Source organism: Scyliorhinus canicula, chromosome 1 (genome assembly GCF_902713615.1).
Source record: "Scyliorhinus canicula chromosome 1, sScyCan1.1, whole genome shotgun sequence".
Taxonomy (NCBI): Eukaryota; Metazoa; Chordata; class Chondrichthyes; order Carcharhiniformes; family Scyliorhinidae; genus Scyliorhinus; species Scyliorhinus canicula.
Window position 1 is genome coordinate 82,432,733 of NC_052146.1, and position 16,830 is coordinate 82,449,562.

The 16,830-nt window shown below is 47.6% G+C and overlaps 1 protein-coding gene across 7 annotated transcripts in view; it reads right to left on the reverse strand.

The window, feature by feature from the left end:
• Nucleotides 1-16,830, reverse strand: part of si:ch211-225b11.4 (thyroid adenoma-associated protein homolog) — a 188,859-nt gene that overhangs the window by 145,531 nt on the left and 26,498 nt on the right. For all 7 annotated transcript variants that reach the window (XR_005460320.1, XR_005460324.1, XR_005460317.1 and 4 more), the window contains exon 8: nt 12,096-12,183. Coding sequence is in view for 1 of the 7 variants with exons in the window: in XM_038794198.1 (XP_038650126.1) it covers nt 12,096-12,183 (88 nt within the window). In the remaining 6 variants the exon portion in view is untranslated. The remainder of the gene's footprint in view (nt 1-12,095; nt 12,184-16,830) is intronic.

The window sequence follows — 16,830 nt, forward strand, 5'->3', positions numbered from 1 at the left end:
AAGGAGGGCACGATGGAGGATTCGAGCACTGAGGCAATATGGGTGGAGCTGAGAAATAGGAAGGGAGCAGTAACATTGTTGGGACTTTACTACAGACCTCCCAAAAGCGAGCATGAAGTAGAGGTACAAATATGCAGACAGATTATAGAAAAATGTAGGAGCAATAGGGTGGTTGTGATGGGAGATTTTAACTTCCCCAACATTGAATGGGATTCGTGTAGTGTTGGAGGCGTAGATGGAGCAGAGTTTGTAAGGAGCATCCAGGAGAGTATTTTAGAGCAGTATGTAAATAGTCCAACTCGGGAAGGGGCCATACTGGACCTGGTATTGGGGAATGATCCCGGCCAGGTGGTTGATGTTTCAGTCGGTGACTACTTTGGGAATAGCGATCACAATTCTGTAAGTTTTAGAATACTCATGGACAAGGACAAGAGGGGTCCGAAAGGAAGAGTACTAAATTGGGGAAAGGCAGAGTATAACAAAATTCGGCAGGAGCTAGGGAATGTGGATTGGGAGCAGCTGTTTAAGGGTAAATCCACATTTGAAATGTGGGAGTCTTTTAAGGAAAGGTTGATTAGAGTGCAGGACAGACATGTTCCTGTGAAAATGAAAGATAGAAATGGCAAGACTAGGGAACCATGGATGACGGGTGAAATTGTGAGACTAGCTAAGATGAAAAAGGCAGCATACATAGGATCGAGGCAACTCAAAACTGATGAAGCTTTGGAGGAATATCGGGAAAGTAGGACGAATCTCAAACGCGCAATAAAGAGGGCTAAAAGGGGTCATGAAATATCTTTGGCTAACAGGGTTAAGGAAAATCCCAAAGCCTTTTATTCGTATGTAAGGAGCAAGAGGGTAACTAGAGAAAGGATTGGCCCACTCAAAGACAAAAGAGGGAATTTATGCATGGATTCAGAGGAAATGGGTGAGATTCTTAATGAGTACTTTGCATCGGTATTCACAAAGGAGAGGGACAAGACGGATGTTGAGGCTAGGGATGGATGTTTAAATACTCTAGGTCAAGTTGTCATACGGAAGGGGGAAGTTTTGGGTATTCTAAAAGACATTAAGGTGGACAAGTCCCCAGGACTGGATGGGATCTATCCCAGGTTACTGAGGGAAGCGAGGGTTGAAATAGCTGGGGCCTTAACAGACATCTTTGCAGCATCCTTGAGCACGGGTGAGGTCCCGGAGGACTGGAGAATTGCTAATATTGTCCCTTTGTTTAAGAAGGGTAGCAGGGATAATCCAGGGAATTATAGACCTGTGAGCTTGACGTCAGTGGTAGGCAAACTGTTGGAGAAGATACTGAGGGATAGGATCTATTCACATCTGGAAGAAAATAGACTTATCAGTGATAGGCAGCATGGTTTTGTGCAGGGAAGGTCATGTCTTACAAACCTAATAGAATTCTTTGAGGAAGTGACAAAGTTAATTGATGAGGGAAGGGCAGTAGATGTCATATACATGGACTTTAGTAAGGCGTTTGATAAGGTTTCCCATGGCAGGTTGATGGAAAAAGTGAAGTCGTATGGGGTTCAGGGTGTACTAGCTAGATGGATAAAGAACTGGCTGGGCAACAGGAGACAGAGAGTAGTGGTGGAAGGGAGTGTCTCAAAATGGAGAAGGGTGACTAGTGGTGTTCCACAGGGATCCGTGCTCGGACCACTGTTGTTTGTGATCTACATAAATGACCTGGAGGAAGGTATAGGTGGTCTGATTACCAAGTTTGCAGATGATACTAAGATTGGTGGAGTTGCAGATAGCGAGGAGGACTGTCAGAGAATACAACAAAATATAGATAGATTGGAGAGTTGGGCAGAGAAATGGCAGATGGAGTTCAATCCAGGCAAATGCGAGGTGATGCATTTTGGAAGATCAAATTCAAGAGCGGACTATATGGTCAATGGAAGGGTCTTGGGGAAAATTGATGTACAGAGAGATCTGGGAGTTCAGGTCCATTGTACCCTGAAGGTGGCAACGCAGGTTGATAGAGTGGTCAAGAAGGCATACAGCTACGGGTGGGAGGGGAGCGGGCTTGTGCAATACGGTACGATGGAAGTATTGAAAGTACGTGGATGTTTGCAGATTTTTGCCTTTTTTGCTTCCTTTCTGATGATGTCTGTAACTGTTTATAAAGCCAAAAACTACCTCAATAAAATTGTTTATTAAAAAAAAAAGAAGGCATACAGCATGCTTGCCTTCATCGGACGGGGTATTGAGTACAAGAGTTGGCAGGTCATGTTACAGTTGTATAGGACTTTGGTTCGGCCACATTTGGAATACTGCGTGCAGTTCTGGTCACCACATTACCAGAAGGATGTGGATGCTTTGGAGAGGGTGCAGAGGAGGTTCACCAGGATGTTGCCTGGTATGGAGGGTGCTTGCTATGAAGAAAGGTTGAGTAGATTAGGATTGTTTTCGTTGGAAAGACGGAGGTTGAGGGGGGACCTGATTGAGGTCTACAAAATTATGAGAGGTATGGACAGGGTGGATAGCAACAAGCTTCTCCCAAGAGTGGGGGTGTCAGTTACAAGGGGTCACAATTTCAAGGTGAGAGGGGGAAAGTTTAAGGGAGATGTGCGTGGAAAGTTTTTTACGCAGAGGGTGGTGGGTGCCTGGAACGCTTTACCAGAGGAGGTGGTAGAGGCAGGCACGATAGCATCATTTAAGAGGCATCTAGACGGGTATATGAACGGGCGGGAACAGAGGGAAGTAGACCTTGGAAAATAGAAGACAGGTTTAGATAAAGGATCTGGATCGGCGCAGGCTGGGAGGGCCGAAGGGCCTGTTCCTATGCTGTAATTTTCTTTGTTCTTTGTTCAAACACGGTCACAGACATCCCCTATCTTTTCTCTAACTCCCCTGCTGAGCCCCTTAACTCATACTTTATCTTCTCTAACTGCAGGAAGTCGTACAGGTCACCCAACCATGCTGCTACACCCGGTGGCGATGCCGACCGCCACTCCGGCAAAATTTGTCGCCATGCAACCAGAGAGGCGAAGGCCATGACATCGGCCTTCCTCCTCTCCATGAGCTTCGGCTTCTCTGAAACCCCAAATATCACCACCAAAGGGTCCGGGTCCACTCCCTCCTCCACTGTCCTGGCTAAGACCGCAAACACTCCCGCCTAGAATCTTCCCAATTTTTCACAACCCCAAAACATGTGCGCATGATTCGCTGGCCCCCGCCCACACCTCTCACTGTGTACAGGTTTCTTATGAGCCTTCAATCACTTCAGTTCATCCCAAGGCTTTCAGCATCTGCCATAAAGCTTAATCCAATCAACCCGATCGAGTGCTTTTTCAAAATCTACAAAGCAAACATATAATTCCTGTCCAAACTCTAAACTGTGTTCACTCATTAGCAGTATAACATCAATAGCTTCTCTGATCCTTCTTCTCCCTCAAATCCAAACTGGTCATTTTGGATGTAATTCTGCGCCTTCACACCCATTCTTTGCTATAACTCTCAACACAACATCTGATGCATGAGCAATCAGACTAACTGCACCAAAGTCAGAATATCGGCAAGCATTTGGCTTTTTTCTTCGGACAATCATTATTGGCTGCATGAAATCCTCTGGCCATTCTGCTGATAAGTAAACGTCTTTGCGCAGCTCAATTTCTAGTTCAATTTTAAGTTCTTTCCCGTGGTTTTATTTATTTATGTTCCACTCTGTAGCTATTTCAGCTGCTTTTCTAGTTTCTATCTCATTTATTACTGCTCATCTCTCACTCTCTAGTATTTCCAGTCCAATGAAATCAATGTCAACATTACCCTTTTCTTCGACCTCAATCATTTCAGGTTTGTCATTTTTGTGTATAGTTCTTCAAATACGTTCCTTCCATATTTTTTTTATTTAATAAGAACTTGTTAAGAAAACACCTTTGTTCTATTGCTGCTGTTTTAGTCCTTTATGATGGGGGTTACTAATCTCCTTTACCTTTGCACACCCTTGTTAGTTGACCCTTCCTAGTTGACCCAATCACACTGCTCTTTCAACCATTATACTATGCATTTTCTGCTTCCTTAACTCGTTATTGGAGTATCTATAAATCAGTTTGGTTCTTCAGTATTGATATTCTTCCATTTTCTCTGTGCTTTCACCTTTTGTAACCCAGAGTTTGTTAATCCTCTCTTAAAGACCCAAAGCTATATACTCCTCTTTCTTTCACAGATTCTTTCATCTGTTTTCATTGCTCATTTGTATCAGACTTATCTTTTCGGGCATTTACTTTACAAATTCTTTATTTACTTCTTTCCGCCTCTCTATGTTGCACTGTTTTCTGTGTATTTCACCTTGGATCCTCTTCGCTCAAGTGTTTCCATTTTCACAAGATTGTGATCTGAGGCTGTGTTGGTCCTCAGCTGAACCTTCCAAGTCTTACCACCATTCCTGTATCTTTGTCTCACTGTTATATGGTCCAGTTCTAATCTTGTACTGCCAAATAGTTTCGGCATATATCCCCTCCTTTTATGATTCCTAAATCATGCCACTTCTATTCACAAATCCAAATGGTCCTACTTCTTTGTCGTCTCATCCTCCACAACCATCCGGCTCCAATCTCCCACAACAATCGCATTCCTCATTCCGCTCTCCTATTTGATATGTGCTTCAAAACGAACATAGTTTCAACAACCTCCTCATGTCGATGTTCACTTGTATTAATGTCTAAATTATTTTAATGTCCACTAGTTGCTCCTTTAGTTTCACTCAGATTAATCTATCGGACTTGCATTTCACTTCACTCGCACAGTTAGCAGCCTCGTTGTCTAAGTCTGTTACTTTCCTTCTTGGAAGTATTCTGTAGGCTTCCAGTAAGGGAGAGCGAGAGGAGCTAATCTGAGTTATGATGGTGGGCAACTTAGTTACTCAAATATCAATTGGGAAGGTTCGAGTAAAGGGTAAAAAGTGGGAAAATTTCCAAAATTGGGTTCAAATGAACGTCCTTAATCAGTATGTTCTCAGTCCAACTAGGGACAGAATGGCATGGTGGCACAGTGCTTAGCACTGCTGTCTCACAGCCCCATGGTTCAATTCCAGCCTCTGGTGACTGTCTGTGTGGAGATTGCACTTTCTCCCCGTGTCTATGTGGGTTTCCTCCGGGTGCTCAGGTATCCTCCCACAGTCCAAAGATGTGCAGGTTGGGTGGGGTGGCCATGATAATTTGCCCCTTAGTGTCCAAAAGGTTAGGTGGGGTTACTAGGTTATGGGGATAGGTGGAGGCGTGGGCTTAAGTAGGGTGCTCTTTCAAAGGGCCAGTGCAGACTCGATGGACCGAATGGCCTCCTTCTGGACTGTAACTTCTATGGTTCTATGGACATCCTGCTCCTATACTCTATTCCTCTCACTGTAAAGGCCATCATATCATTTGCCTTCTTTTTCTTAACAGGTTTTCTCCTGTGGCAGGGTTTCTTCTTTCTGTGTCGATTTGAGGCCAGGGTGATGGAGATGGTAGAGCAGATTAGTCGATGGTCAGTCCAGCAGCCATTGGTTCCAGTCTTGGTGTGGATAATGCGGACGGCTTTGCATTTCCTTGCCCGGATTATGATGTAGTCTATTAGATGCCAGCGCTTGGAGCGGGGTGTTGCCATCAGTTCTTCTGCTTATACCTCTAATGGAACAGGATGTTTGTGATCACTTGGTCATGTTCTAAGCATTTTGGCAGAAGGACCCCGTTGCCGTTTGTTTTCCACATGCCTTCCCTGCCTAACATGCCTTTCCAAAGGTTTGCGTCCTTCCCGATTCTGGCATTGAAGTCACCGAGGAGAATCAGTTTGTCTCCCTTTGGGATGCAGGACAGCAATTGGTGGACGCTGGAGTAGAACGCCTCTTTTCTCTCGTCCGTTGCATCAAAGATTGGGTGTAGGCACTGACAGCTGTGATGTGCTGTGTCTGGGCCAGGGTGAGCCGTAGGGTCATGAGCTGTTCGTTCACATCACGGGGGGGTTTGTTGAGATGTCCCGCCAATTCGCTTTTAAAGGCGAAGCCAACTCCAAAGAGACGGCGCCCTTTTAGTTTGCCTTTCAAGAAGAAGGTATAACCGCCACCTTGTTCTTCATGCTGGCCGTCTCCTGCCAGTCATGTTTCATTCAGGACAACAATGTTAATGTTGTGGTGTCGGAGTTCCCGGGCTATGATAGCGATGCTACATTCAGGTCTGTTGCTATTGGGGTTGTCCAGGAGGGTCCCGACATTCCAGGTCCTGAAATTCATTTGGGTGGGTGGGGTGGAAGATGCCGGATGCTTGGATGCTTTTAACGTGGGGTGGTCGTTGCACACCAACCATCACACGGTCCCAGCAGAGAGAGATCTTGGTCCAGTGGCGGTGAAATCCAAGACAATTGGGGACCAGGCTTTGCTGGCGGATGGCGAGTAACACAAACTCAGCATCCTTATCTGCCTGTCAGTGACATCGCATTTAAAGCATGATGTCATTTCATTTTCATTCCCCCTCATGCCTTGCAGAATTGCCCGCTTTGCGCTACTCCTCTCCCCCCGCTGCTGCTCCTCTCACCCCGCTGCTGCTCCTCTCGCCCCGCTGCTGCTCCTCTCGCCCCGCTGCTGCTCCTCTCCCCCCGCTGCTGCTCCTCTCCCCCCGCTGCTGCTCCTCTCCCCCCGCTGCTGCTCCTCTCTCCCCGCTGCTGCTCCTCTCTCCCCGCTGCAGCTCCTCTCCCCCTGCTGCTGCTCCTCTCTCCCCGCTGCTGCTCCTCTCTCCCCCGCTGCTGCTCCTCTCTCCCCGCTGCTGCTCCTCTCTCCCCGCTGCTGCTCCCCTCTCCCCGCTGCTGCTCCTCTCTCCCCGCTGCTGCTCCTCTCTCCCCGCTGCTGCTCCTCTCCCCCCGCTGCTGCCCCTCTATCCCCGCTGCTGCTCCTCTCGCCCCGCTGCTGCTCCTCTCTCCCCGCTGCTGCTCCTCTCTCCCCGCTGCTGCTCCTCTCCCCCTGCTGCTGCTCCTCTCTCCCCGCTGCTGCTCCTCTCTCCCCCGCTGCTGCTCCTCTCTCCCCGCTGCTGCTTCTCTCTCCCCGCTGCTGCTCCTCTCTCCCCGCTGCTGCTCCCCTCTCCCCGCTGCTGCTCCTCTCTCCCCGTTGCTGCTCCCCTCTCCCCCCGCTGCTGCTCCTCTCGCCCTGCTGCTCCTCTCTCCCCCACTGCTGCTCCTCTCTCCCCGCTGCTGCTCCCCTCTCCCCCCGCTGCTGCTCCTCTCGCCCCGCTGCTGCTCCTCTCTCCCCGCTGCTGCTCCTCTCTCCCCGCTGCTGCTCCTCTCTCCCCGCTGCTGCTCCTCTCTCCCCGCTGCTGCTCCCCTCGCCCCGCTGCTGCTCCCCTCGCCCCGCTGCTGCTCCTCTCGCCCCGCTGCTGCTCCTCTCCCGCTGCTGCTCCTCTCTCCCCCCGCTGCTGCTCCTCTCTCTCTCCGCTGCTGCTCCTCTCTCCCCGCTGCTGCTCCTCTCTCCCCGCTGCTGCTCCTCTCTCCCCGCTGCTGCTCCTCTCTCCCCGCTGCTGCTCCTCTCTCCCCGCTGCTGCTCCTCTCTCCCCGCTGCTGCTCCTCTCTCCCCGCTGCTGCTCCTCTCTTCCCGCTGCTGCTCCTCTCCCCCCGCTGCTGCTCCCCTCTCCCCCCGCTGCTGCTCCTCTCGCCCCGCTGCTGCTCCTCTCTCCCCGCTGCTGCTCCTCTCTCCCCGCTGCTGCTCCTCTCTTCCCGCTGCTGCTCCTCTCTCCCCGCTGCTGCTCCTCTCGCCCCGCTGCTGCTCCTCTCCCGCTGCTGCTCCTCTCTCCCCGCTGCTGCTCCTCTCTCCCCGCTGCTGCTTCTCTCCCCGCTGCTGCTCCTCTCTCCCCGCTGCTGCTCCTCTCTCCCCGCTGCTGCTCCTCTCTTCCCGCTGCTGCTCCTCTCTCCCCGCTGTTGTTCCTCTCCCCGCGCTGCTGCTCCTCTCTCCCGCTGCTGCTCCTCTCTCCCCGCTGCTGCTCCTCTCTCCCCGCTGCTGCTCCTCTCTCCCCCCCCGCTGCTGCTCCTCTCTTCCCGCTGCTGCTCCTCTCTCCCCGCTGCTGCTCCTCTCTCCCCGCTGCTGCTCCTCTCTCCCCGCTGCTGCTCCTCTCTCCCCGCTGCTGCTCCTCTCTCCCCGCTGCTCCTCCTCTCTCCCCGCTGCTCCTCCTCTCTCCCTGCTGCTGCTCCTTGGAAATCGTTGAGAGTCTTGCATAAACATTACTTGTTAGAAAAAGGCCAGGATACAGAATAGTGGGCAGAATAAAGAGGAGTGGTAAAGAAGGACTAAAATGTATATAGCCTCTGCTCTTGTGTCTGTAAGACGCGATGTGTTTGACTGATGCTTTGCATGAAGGATAGGCAGACTTTGCCATCGGCCGCTTTTAAGATCTTCAATAAAGCCTACTAACAAAATTTGCCACGCTTGGTCCTTGTCTACTTGTGCGAGTCTAACACTGCTATAGTAAAGGACTGCATTCCTCTGCCTTTGAAATTACTTACCATACCTGCAAGCTACGTTTCTGTGATTTGCATAAAAAATACCAGATCCCGCTGGTTTCTGCAGCCTCTCTCCATTTGAATGTATTTCCATTAAAGGATAATTTAGTGTGGCCAATCCACTTACCCTGCACATTTTTGGGTTGTGATCCCCACCAAGCCTTCGACTTTGAAGTTCTTTCTCTTTATCCTCCTCACTATCCTCAAACTGTACATTTCCCATTAAATCCGCCAATTTTAACTGACTGTCATGTTTCATGCCCATTTTCCGAAGTTCAAACTCTTTCTTTTTCCTCTCTCTCTCTTTCGTATTCAAGCTGCTTTAATTCTTTCTCATGTTCCATATGTTTAATTTGTAACTGAATTTTTGCCATTTCCAATGAGTCAAACGGTATCTCAGGCAACTTTAAATGCTTAGCCACTGCCATAATTACCTCAACTTTTCGCATTTTGTCAGGTAATGTTAACTGCAATGTTTTTGCCAAATCTAACAGTCTGCTTTTTGTCTCTGTCCGTAAGGTACTGCGTGCGACCGTCTCCACCCCCAAACACTTCAGAGCCTCTGAAAGAGACATTGTCCACAACACACTCCCCACTTAAACTGGAATACCGCACCTGAAAAGCAACCACAATATGCTCACCCCTCACTGTCTTTAAGTTCACTAAGCCATCCAATAGATAGACTTTTATCCCCCTCGAGCCCCCAATTTGTTATGGGCAATGGTTTAGAGAACCCCAACGTGTACCATGGAGTTCACCTGACCCACAACTTTTACTAGATTGTGGTATGGGGAGCACACGGCCCGCTCTACAGGTGTGGTACAGCAGAAATCAAGAAGTATTTTTTAAAACAAAACAATGTTTATTCTATGAACTCAAGTTAACCTTTTTAAAACATACCGTGAACATCTTAGCAACCATCAATTCAAATACAACCCCCAAAATATACAACACTAAGTAATCCTTACTTTCCTTTTAACATCCATAAGACTTAAAAAAGAACCTTTTAACAGAAGCACATCAGGTTTAAATTCACTACTGAGAACAGTTATCGCTCTACATTCACCAAATGATCAAGAGATAGTCTTTACATGGCAGAGAGAACAACATTACACCTCTCTGGCTGACTGCAGCTCCAACACTAAAACAAAACCAAAAAACACAAACACACCCAAGCTTTTCTCAAAGTGAAACTAAAAAGCAGAGCCAAAGCTCAGCTCCACCCACACTCTGACATCACTGCAGTAACATGAGCAGACAAACATTTCTTAAAGTGGCATTCTCATGACAACTGTACCATTCACGATTCCTCGGATGCTGAAAAAGTCCATGTCCATACTTACCAAGACCTTGATAACATTAAAGCTTGGGCTGATAAATGGTCACCACCTGGATGTTCCCCTCCAAGTCACTCACCATCCTGACTTGGAAAAATATCACCATTCCTTCACTGTCGCTGGGGAAACATCCAGGAACTCCCTCCCTAACAGCACAGTAGGTGTACCTACACCTCAAGGACTGCAGCAGTTCAAAAAGGCAACTTACCACCATCTTCTGAAGGGCAACTAATGATGGTAAATAAATGCTGGCCTAACCAGCGACGCCCATATCCCGTAAATGAATTTTAAAAACTAACACTTACGCCATACAGGTTCCAGGCAATGACCATCTCCAATAAAAGATAAATTAATATCTCCCCTTGACATTCAGTGGAATTACCATTGCTGAATCCCCCACTATCAACATCCTGGGGGTTATCATTGACCAGAAACCAAACTGGACTCGCCATATAAATAACGTGGCTACAAGAGCAGGTCAGAGGCTGTGAATTTTGAGGTAATTAACTCATCCAATGATTCCTCAAAGCTTGGCCACCATCTACAAGATACAACTCAGGCGTGTGATGGAATACTCACCACTTGCCTGAATGAGTGCAGCTCTAACAGTGCTTGATACTATCCAGGGCAAAGCAGCCTGTTTGATCAGCACCCCATCCACCACCTTAAACATTCATTCCCTCCACCACCAACGCAGAGAGGCAACAGTGTGCATTGCAGCTACTTACCAAGGTTCAACAGCACCTTCCAATCCTTAACCTCTACCACCTACACGGACGAGAGCATTCTGAAAGTTTCCCTTTAAACCACTCACAATACTGACTTGGAAATATATTGCCGTTCCTTCACTGTCGCTGGGTCAAAAATCCTGGAATTCCATCCCTAACAGCACAATAGGTTTACCTACAACAAGTCAAGGAGGCAACTCACCACCATCTCAATGGTAATTCAGGGATGAACAACAAATGATGGCTTTGCCAGGGTTACTCACATCGCATGAAAGAATAACGAATGACTATTATGGCAAGTTCTCGTCACTACACTTTAGGAAGATTATGAGGATCCTTGAGATTTACCAGAATGATTCTGGGGATGGACGAGGGTTTCCTCTGGGTGCTCATGTTTCCTCCCACAGTCCAAAAGATGTGGTTAGGTGGATTGGCCATACTAAATTGCCCTTAGTGTCCAAAAAGATTAGGTGGGGTTACGGGGATAGGGTAGAGGTGTGGGCCTCAGTGGGGTGCTCTTTCCAAGGGCTAGTGCAGACTCGATGGGCCAAATGGCCTCCTCCTGCACTGTGAATTCTATGATTCTATAATTTAGGTACAGGGTTAGATTGGATAATCTGAGGTTGTTCTTCTTGAAGCAAAGAAGATTGAGGGGAGATTGAATTGTGGTGTACACAAGTATGGCAGATTTAAATATGGTGGACAAACAAAGCTGTTCTGATTATCTGATGATTCAGGACTAGGGGACAAGGTTTAAGGTTTTGCACAAGAAATACAGGGGATGTGAGGAAGAACGCTTTTACATAGTGAGTAGCAATTGCCTGGAATCTGCTTCTTATGAAGGTGGTCAAAGCCAAGATGAGAAATAATTTCAAAAGGAAGTTGGATATATATTTTGGAGAAATAGACTTGCAGAGTTATAGGGATAGAGTGGGTGAATGGAATTGACTGGATCACTGTACAGAGAGCCAGTATGGACACGATGGGCCGATTGGTGTCATGATTCTGCTGTAACATCAGTGGAGTGGTAATCACAGTCGGATTTGTTACTCCTCTGAAATGCAGATGCACCTTTCTTGTCCCAGTATTTGTCGAGGACAGCTGACTCAGGGGTAAAGATGGGGAATAGTCAGCAGAGTGGATAGGGCTGCCCGAGGTGTGGGGAAGCATTCTGGGGATGGAGAAGGTAGTCAGGGCATGGGAGGCCAGGGAGAGATGCATAAAGGTAGTCAGGGTGGGTGGAGTGTGTTTTAGAAATTTAGTGTGGTTAATTGGGGAATGGGGAGAGTCCCGTGAGGGGTCGGGGGGTGGGGGTGTATGGTACTACATTTCATTGGGAGTTGGAAGAGGTTTTAATGCTTCTATCTTCTTATAGGTCACTATTCCTCTGACATAGTGAGAACAGTCCAAAATTTATAACTTCAGTTTGAGATGGCTCGCAATGCAAAACAATTTTCCAATCGAAGTTTGATCTTCATGTTTAGGGAATTCATGTTTGCAACACCCCAGAGATCGGAGGTTATGGGCCACTCTATGACAGATTTACAGGATATCTTACCTTGATAGGCACAGGATTGAATCTGGTTCCTTTCGTCCCCACAATGAGTCAGAATAATGGGGAAGAGCAGATCCAGCAGAACACAGGTCTGGGGAGAAAACAATACTGTTCCGTGATTATCAGAGCAACACTGAGAAACAAAACATCGTCACAGACACATACATACATACAAAATACTGTCACGCACCCACCATCTCACACACACACAGACAATCTGACACACAGTATCATATACACAGACAAATCACCACCTCACACACAAGAGACAAAACACCGTCTCTCACGCACAGAGACAGACAAATACCATCTCACACACACACAAAACACCATCACCCGCACATAGATAAACACCTTCACAAAAACACACCAAACAACGTCTGACACACACATATACACACACTGACCAATCATCTCACACACACACACTACCAAACGCCATCACAAACACACAGACACACATGTACAGAAACACAAAAACACCATCTCACACACACAAACACTGTCTCACACACACAAACACTGTCTCACACATACAAAACACTGTCTCACACATACAAAACACCGTCTTACACACACACATATAAAACACCATCATGCAGAAACATACAAAACACCATCATAACAAACATATAAAACACCATTACACGCACAAAATACCATCACACACACATATACATACACGCACAAAACAAAATACCGTCACACACCAACACCATCACACACAAACGTACAAAACACCATCACACACACAAAACACCATCACACAGGCGGTGGCATAGTGGTATTGTCACTGAACTAGTAATCCAGCGACCCAGGATAATGATCTGGGGATCCTGCGTTCGAATCCTACCACAGCAGGTGATGGAATTTAAACTCAATAAAATATCTGGAATTGGAAGTCTAATGATGACCATGAAACCATTGTCAATTGTTGTAAAAACGCATCTCGTTCACTAATGCCCTTTAGGGAAGGAAATCCTATTTGGGCCCACATGTGACTCCAGACCCAAGCAATGTGGTTAATTCTGAAATAGCCTAGAAAGCCAATCAGTTGTATTCAACCGCTACGAAACTGGATAAACCACCCAGCATCGAACCAGGCACCGGGAATGACTATTGCAAACCCAGACGTACAGACCCTGCAACGTCCTCCTTACTTTTTTTTTAAATTTACCGTGGTCAATTCACCTACTCTGCACATCATTTGGGTTGTGGGGGTGAAACCCACACAGACACAGGAAGAATGTGCAAACTCCACACAGACAGTGACCCAGGGCTGGGATTCGAACCCGGGTCCTCAGCACCGTAGGCAGCACTGTGCCACCGTGCTCCCCTATAGTCCTCCTTACTAACATCTGGGGGCTTGTGCCAAAGTTGGGAGAGCTGTCTCACAGACTAGTTAAGCAACAGCCTGACCTAGTCATACTCACAAAATCATACCTTACAGACAATGTCTCAGAAACCACCATCACCATTCCTGGGTATGTCCTGTCTCACCGACAGGATAGGCCCAGCAGAGGTGGCAGCACAGTGGTATATAGTCATGAGGGAGTAGCCCTGGGAGTCCTCAACATCGACTCTGGGCCCCATGAAGTCTCATGGCTTCAGGTTAAACATGGGCAAGGAAACCTCCTGCTGATTACTACGTACAGGCCACCATCAGCTGATGAATCAGTACTCCTCCATGTTGAACACCACTTGGAGGAAGCAGTGAGGTTGGCAAGGGTGCAGAATATGCTCTGGGTGGTGGACTTCAAAGTCCATCACAAAGAGTGGCTCAGTAGTACCACCACAGACCAAGCTGGCCGGGTCCTAAAGGACATAGCTGCTAGACTGGGACTGCAGCAGGCGGTAAGGGAACCAACAAGAGGGAAAAACATACTTCACCTCATCCTTACCAATCTGCCTGCTGCAGATGCATCTGTCCATGACACTATCAGTAGAAGTGACCACCGCAAGTGACCATCAGTCCTTGTGGAGACAATGTCCTGTCTTCACACTGAAGATATCCTCCATCGTGCTGTGTGGCACTACCACCAAGCTAAATGGGATCGACTTCGTACAGATCTAACAACTCAAGACTGGGCATCCATGGTGTGCTGTGGACCATCAGCAGCAGCTGAATTGTATTCAGCCACAATCTGCAACCTCATGGCCCAGCACATACCCCACCCTACCATTACCATCAAGTCAGGGGATCAACCCTGGTTCAATGAAAAGTGCAAGAGAGCATGCCAGGAGCAACATCAGGCATACTGAAAAATGAGGTGTCGACCTAGTGAAGCTACAACACAGGACTATTTGTGTGCCAAACAGCATAAGCAACAATTAATAGACAGAGCTAAGCAATTCCTCAACAAATGCATCAGATCGAAGCTCGGTAACCCTGCCACATCCAGCTGTGATTGGTGGTGGACAATTAAACAACTCACTGGAGGAGGAGGCTCCATTAATATCCCCATCGTCAATGATAGAGGAACCCAGCACATATGTGCAAAAGACAAGGCTGAAGTATTCGCAACAATCTTCAGCCAGAAGTGCCGAGTGGATGATCCATCTCAGTCTCCTCTGAAGGACCCCAGCATCAGATGTCGGTCTTCAGCCAATACGATTCACTCCACGTGATATCAAGAAATGACTGAAGTCACTGGATACTGCAAAGGCTATGGGCCCTGACAATATCCCAGCAATAGTAATGAAGACTTGTGCTCCAGAACTTGTTACACCTCTAGCCAAGCTGTTACAGTAGTTATAACATTTGTATCTACACGGCAATGTGGAAAGTTGCCACGGTGTGTTCTGTACACAAGAAACAGGACAAATCCAACCCAGCCAATCACTGTTCTATCAGTCTACTCTCCATCATCAGCAAAGTGATGGAAGGAGTCATCAATAGTGCTGTCAAGCGGCACTTACTCATCAATAACCAGCTCACGATGTTCAGATTGGGTTCCGCAAGCGTCACTCAGTTCCTGACCTCATTACAGCCTTGGTTCAAACATGGACAAAAGAGCTGATTGCCAGAGGTGATGTGAGAGTGACTGCCCTTGACATCAAGGCAGCATTTGACTGAGTATGGCATCAAGGAGCCCTAGCTAAACTGGAGTCAATGGATGTCAGGGGGAAAACTCTCCACTGGTTGGAGTCATACCTGACACCAAGGAAGATGGTTGTGGTGGTTGGTGGTCAATCATCTCAACTCCAGGACATCACTGCAGGAGTTCCTCAGGGTAGTATCCTCGGCCCAACCATCTTCAGCTGCTTCATCAATGACCTCCCTTCCAAAAGGTCAGAAATGGAGATGTTTGCGGATGACTGCACAATGTTCAGCACCATTCATCACTCCTCAGATAATGAAGCAGTCCATGTCCAAATGCAGCAAGACCTAGACAATATCCAGGCTTGGGCAGACAAGTGCTAAGTTCCATTCGCGCCACACAAGTGTCAGGCAATGACCATCTCCTACAAGGGAAGATCTAACCATTGCCCCTTGACATTCAATGGCATTACCATCGCTGAATCTCCCACAGTCAACATCCTGGGGGTTACTATTGATCAGAAATTGAACTGGACTAGCCACATTAATACCGTGGCTACCAGGGGAGGTCAAAGAGTAACTCCCCTCCTGATCCCCCCACAAAGCCTGTCCACCATCTACAAGGCACAAGTCAGGAGTGTAATGGAATACTCTCCACTTGCCTGGATGTGTGCAGCTCCAACAACACTCTAGAAGCTCGACACCATCCAGGACAAAGCAGCCCACTCGATTGCTCCCCCTTCCACAAACATTCAAACCCTCCACCACTGACAAACAGTGGCAGCCATGTGTACCATCTAAAAGGTGCACTGCAGTAACTCACCAAGGTTCCTTATACAACACTTGCCAAACCCATGACCACTATTATCTAGAAGGACAAGAGCAGCAGATACCTGGGAACCCCACAAACTGGGGCTTCCCCTCCAAGTCACTCACCATCCTGACTTGGAAATATTTTGACGCTCCTTCACTGTCGCTGGGGCAACATCCTGGAACTCCCTCCCTAACAGCACAGTGAGTGTAACTACACGTCAAGGACTGCAGCAGTTCAAGAAGGAAACTCACCACCACCTTCTTCAGGCCAAGTGAGTATGGGCAATAAGTGCTGGCCTAACCAGCAACGCCTCATCCATAAAAATTATTTTTTTTTAAAACGCACAGGCACACCGAGACAAAACACCGTCACACGGGGAGGCAACTAAATAAGATGAGGAGATATCTGATGGGACAGTGTGAAGGGAGCTTTACTATGGTTTTGATTCTTGATAATCTTTCAGTAAATTAAATTGGAAGAAGCGTCACTTCACCTGCCCATGTGCTCGCTGGCCTCAAGAGTACTGACTGCCTTGTAGCGCCTTGGGTAAAGTAGGCATTCTTCACACTTTAGCCAAAGGGACTTTTTGACTGTAATAATATCTCAATCACACCAATATCCATCAACACACTTTACAATAGGGCTTGCTGAAAAGTTCAGGATAGGAACTTTTCTGCATTTGTAACCCCAGAATCCTGATTCACAAAGGCATGTGAGGGTGTTGCAGCTCAACAAGTTCATCACCAGCCCTGATATCACAGCCTGACTTTCTGGGTCTATTACTACAGTGAGCGTTCCTAATGTGACCTCAGAAAAGGGTTCACCAGACTGTGCTGAGTACATTCTTATTGATTTTGTTTTACATTAGTAACAGTAACCTTCAA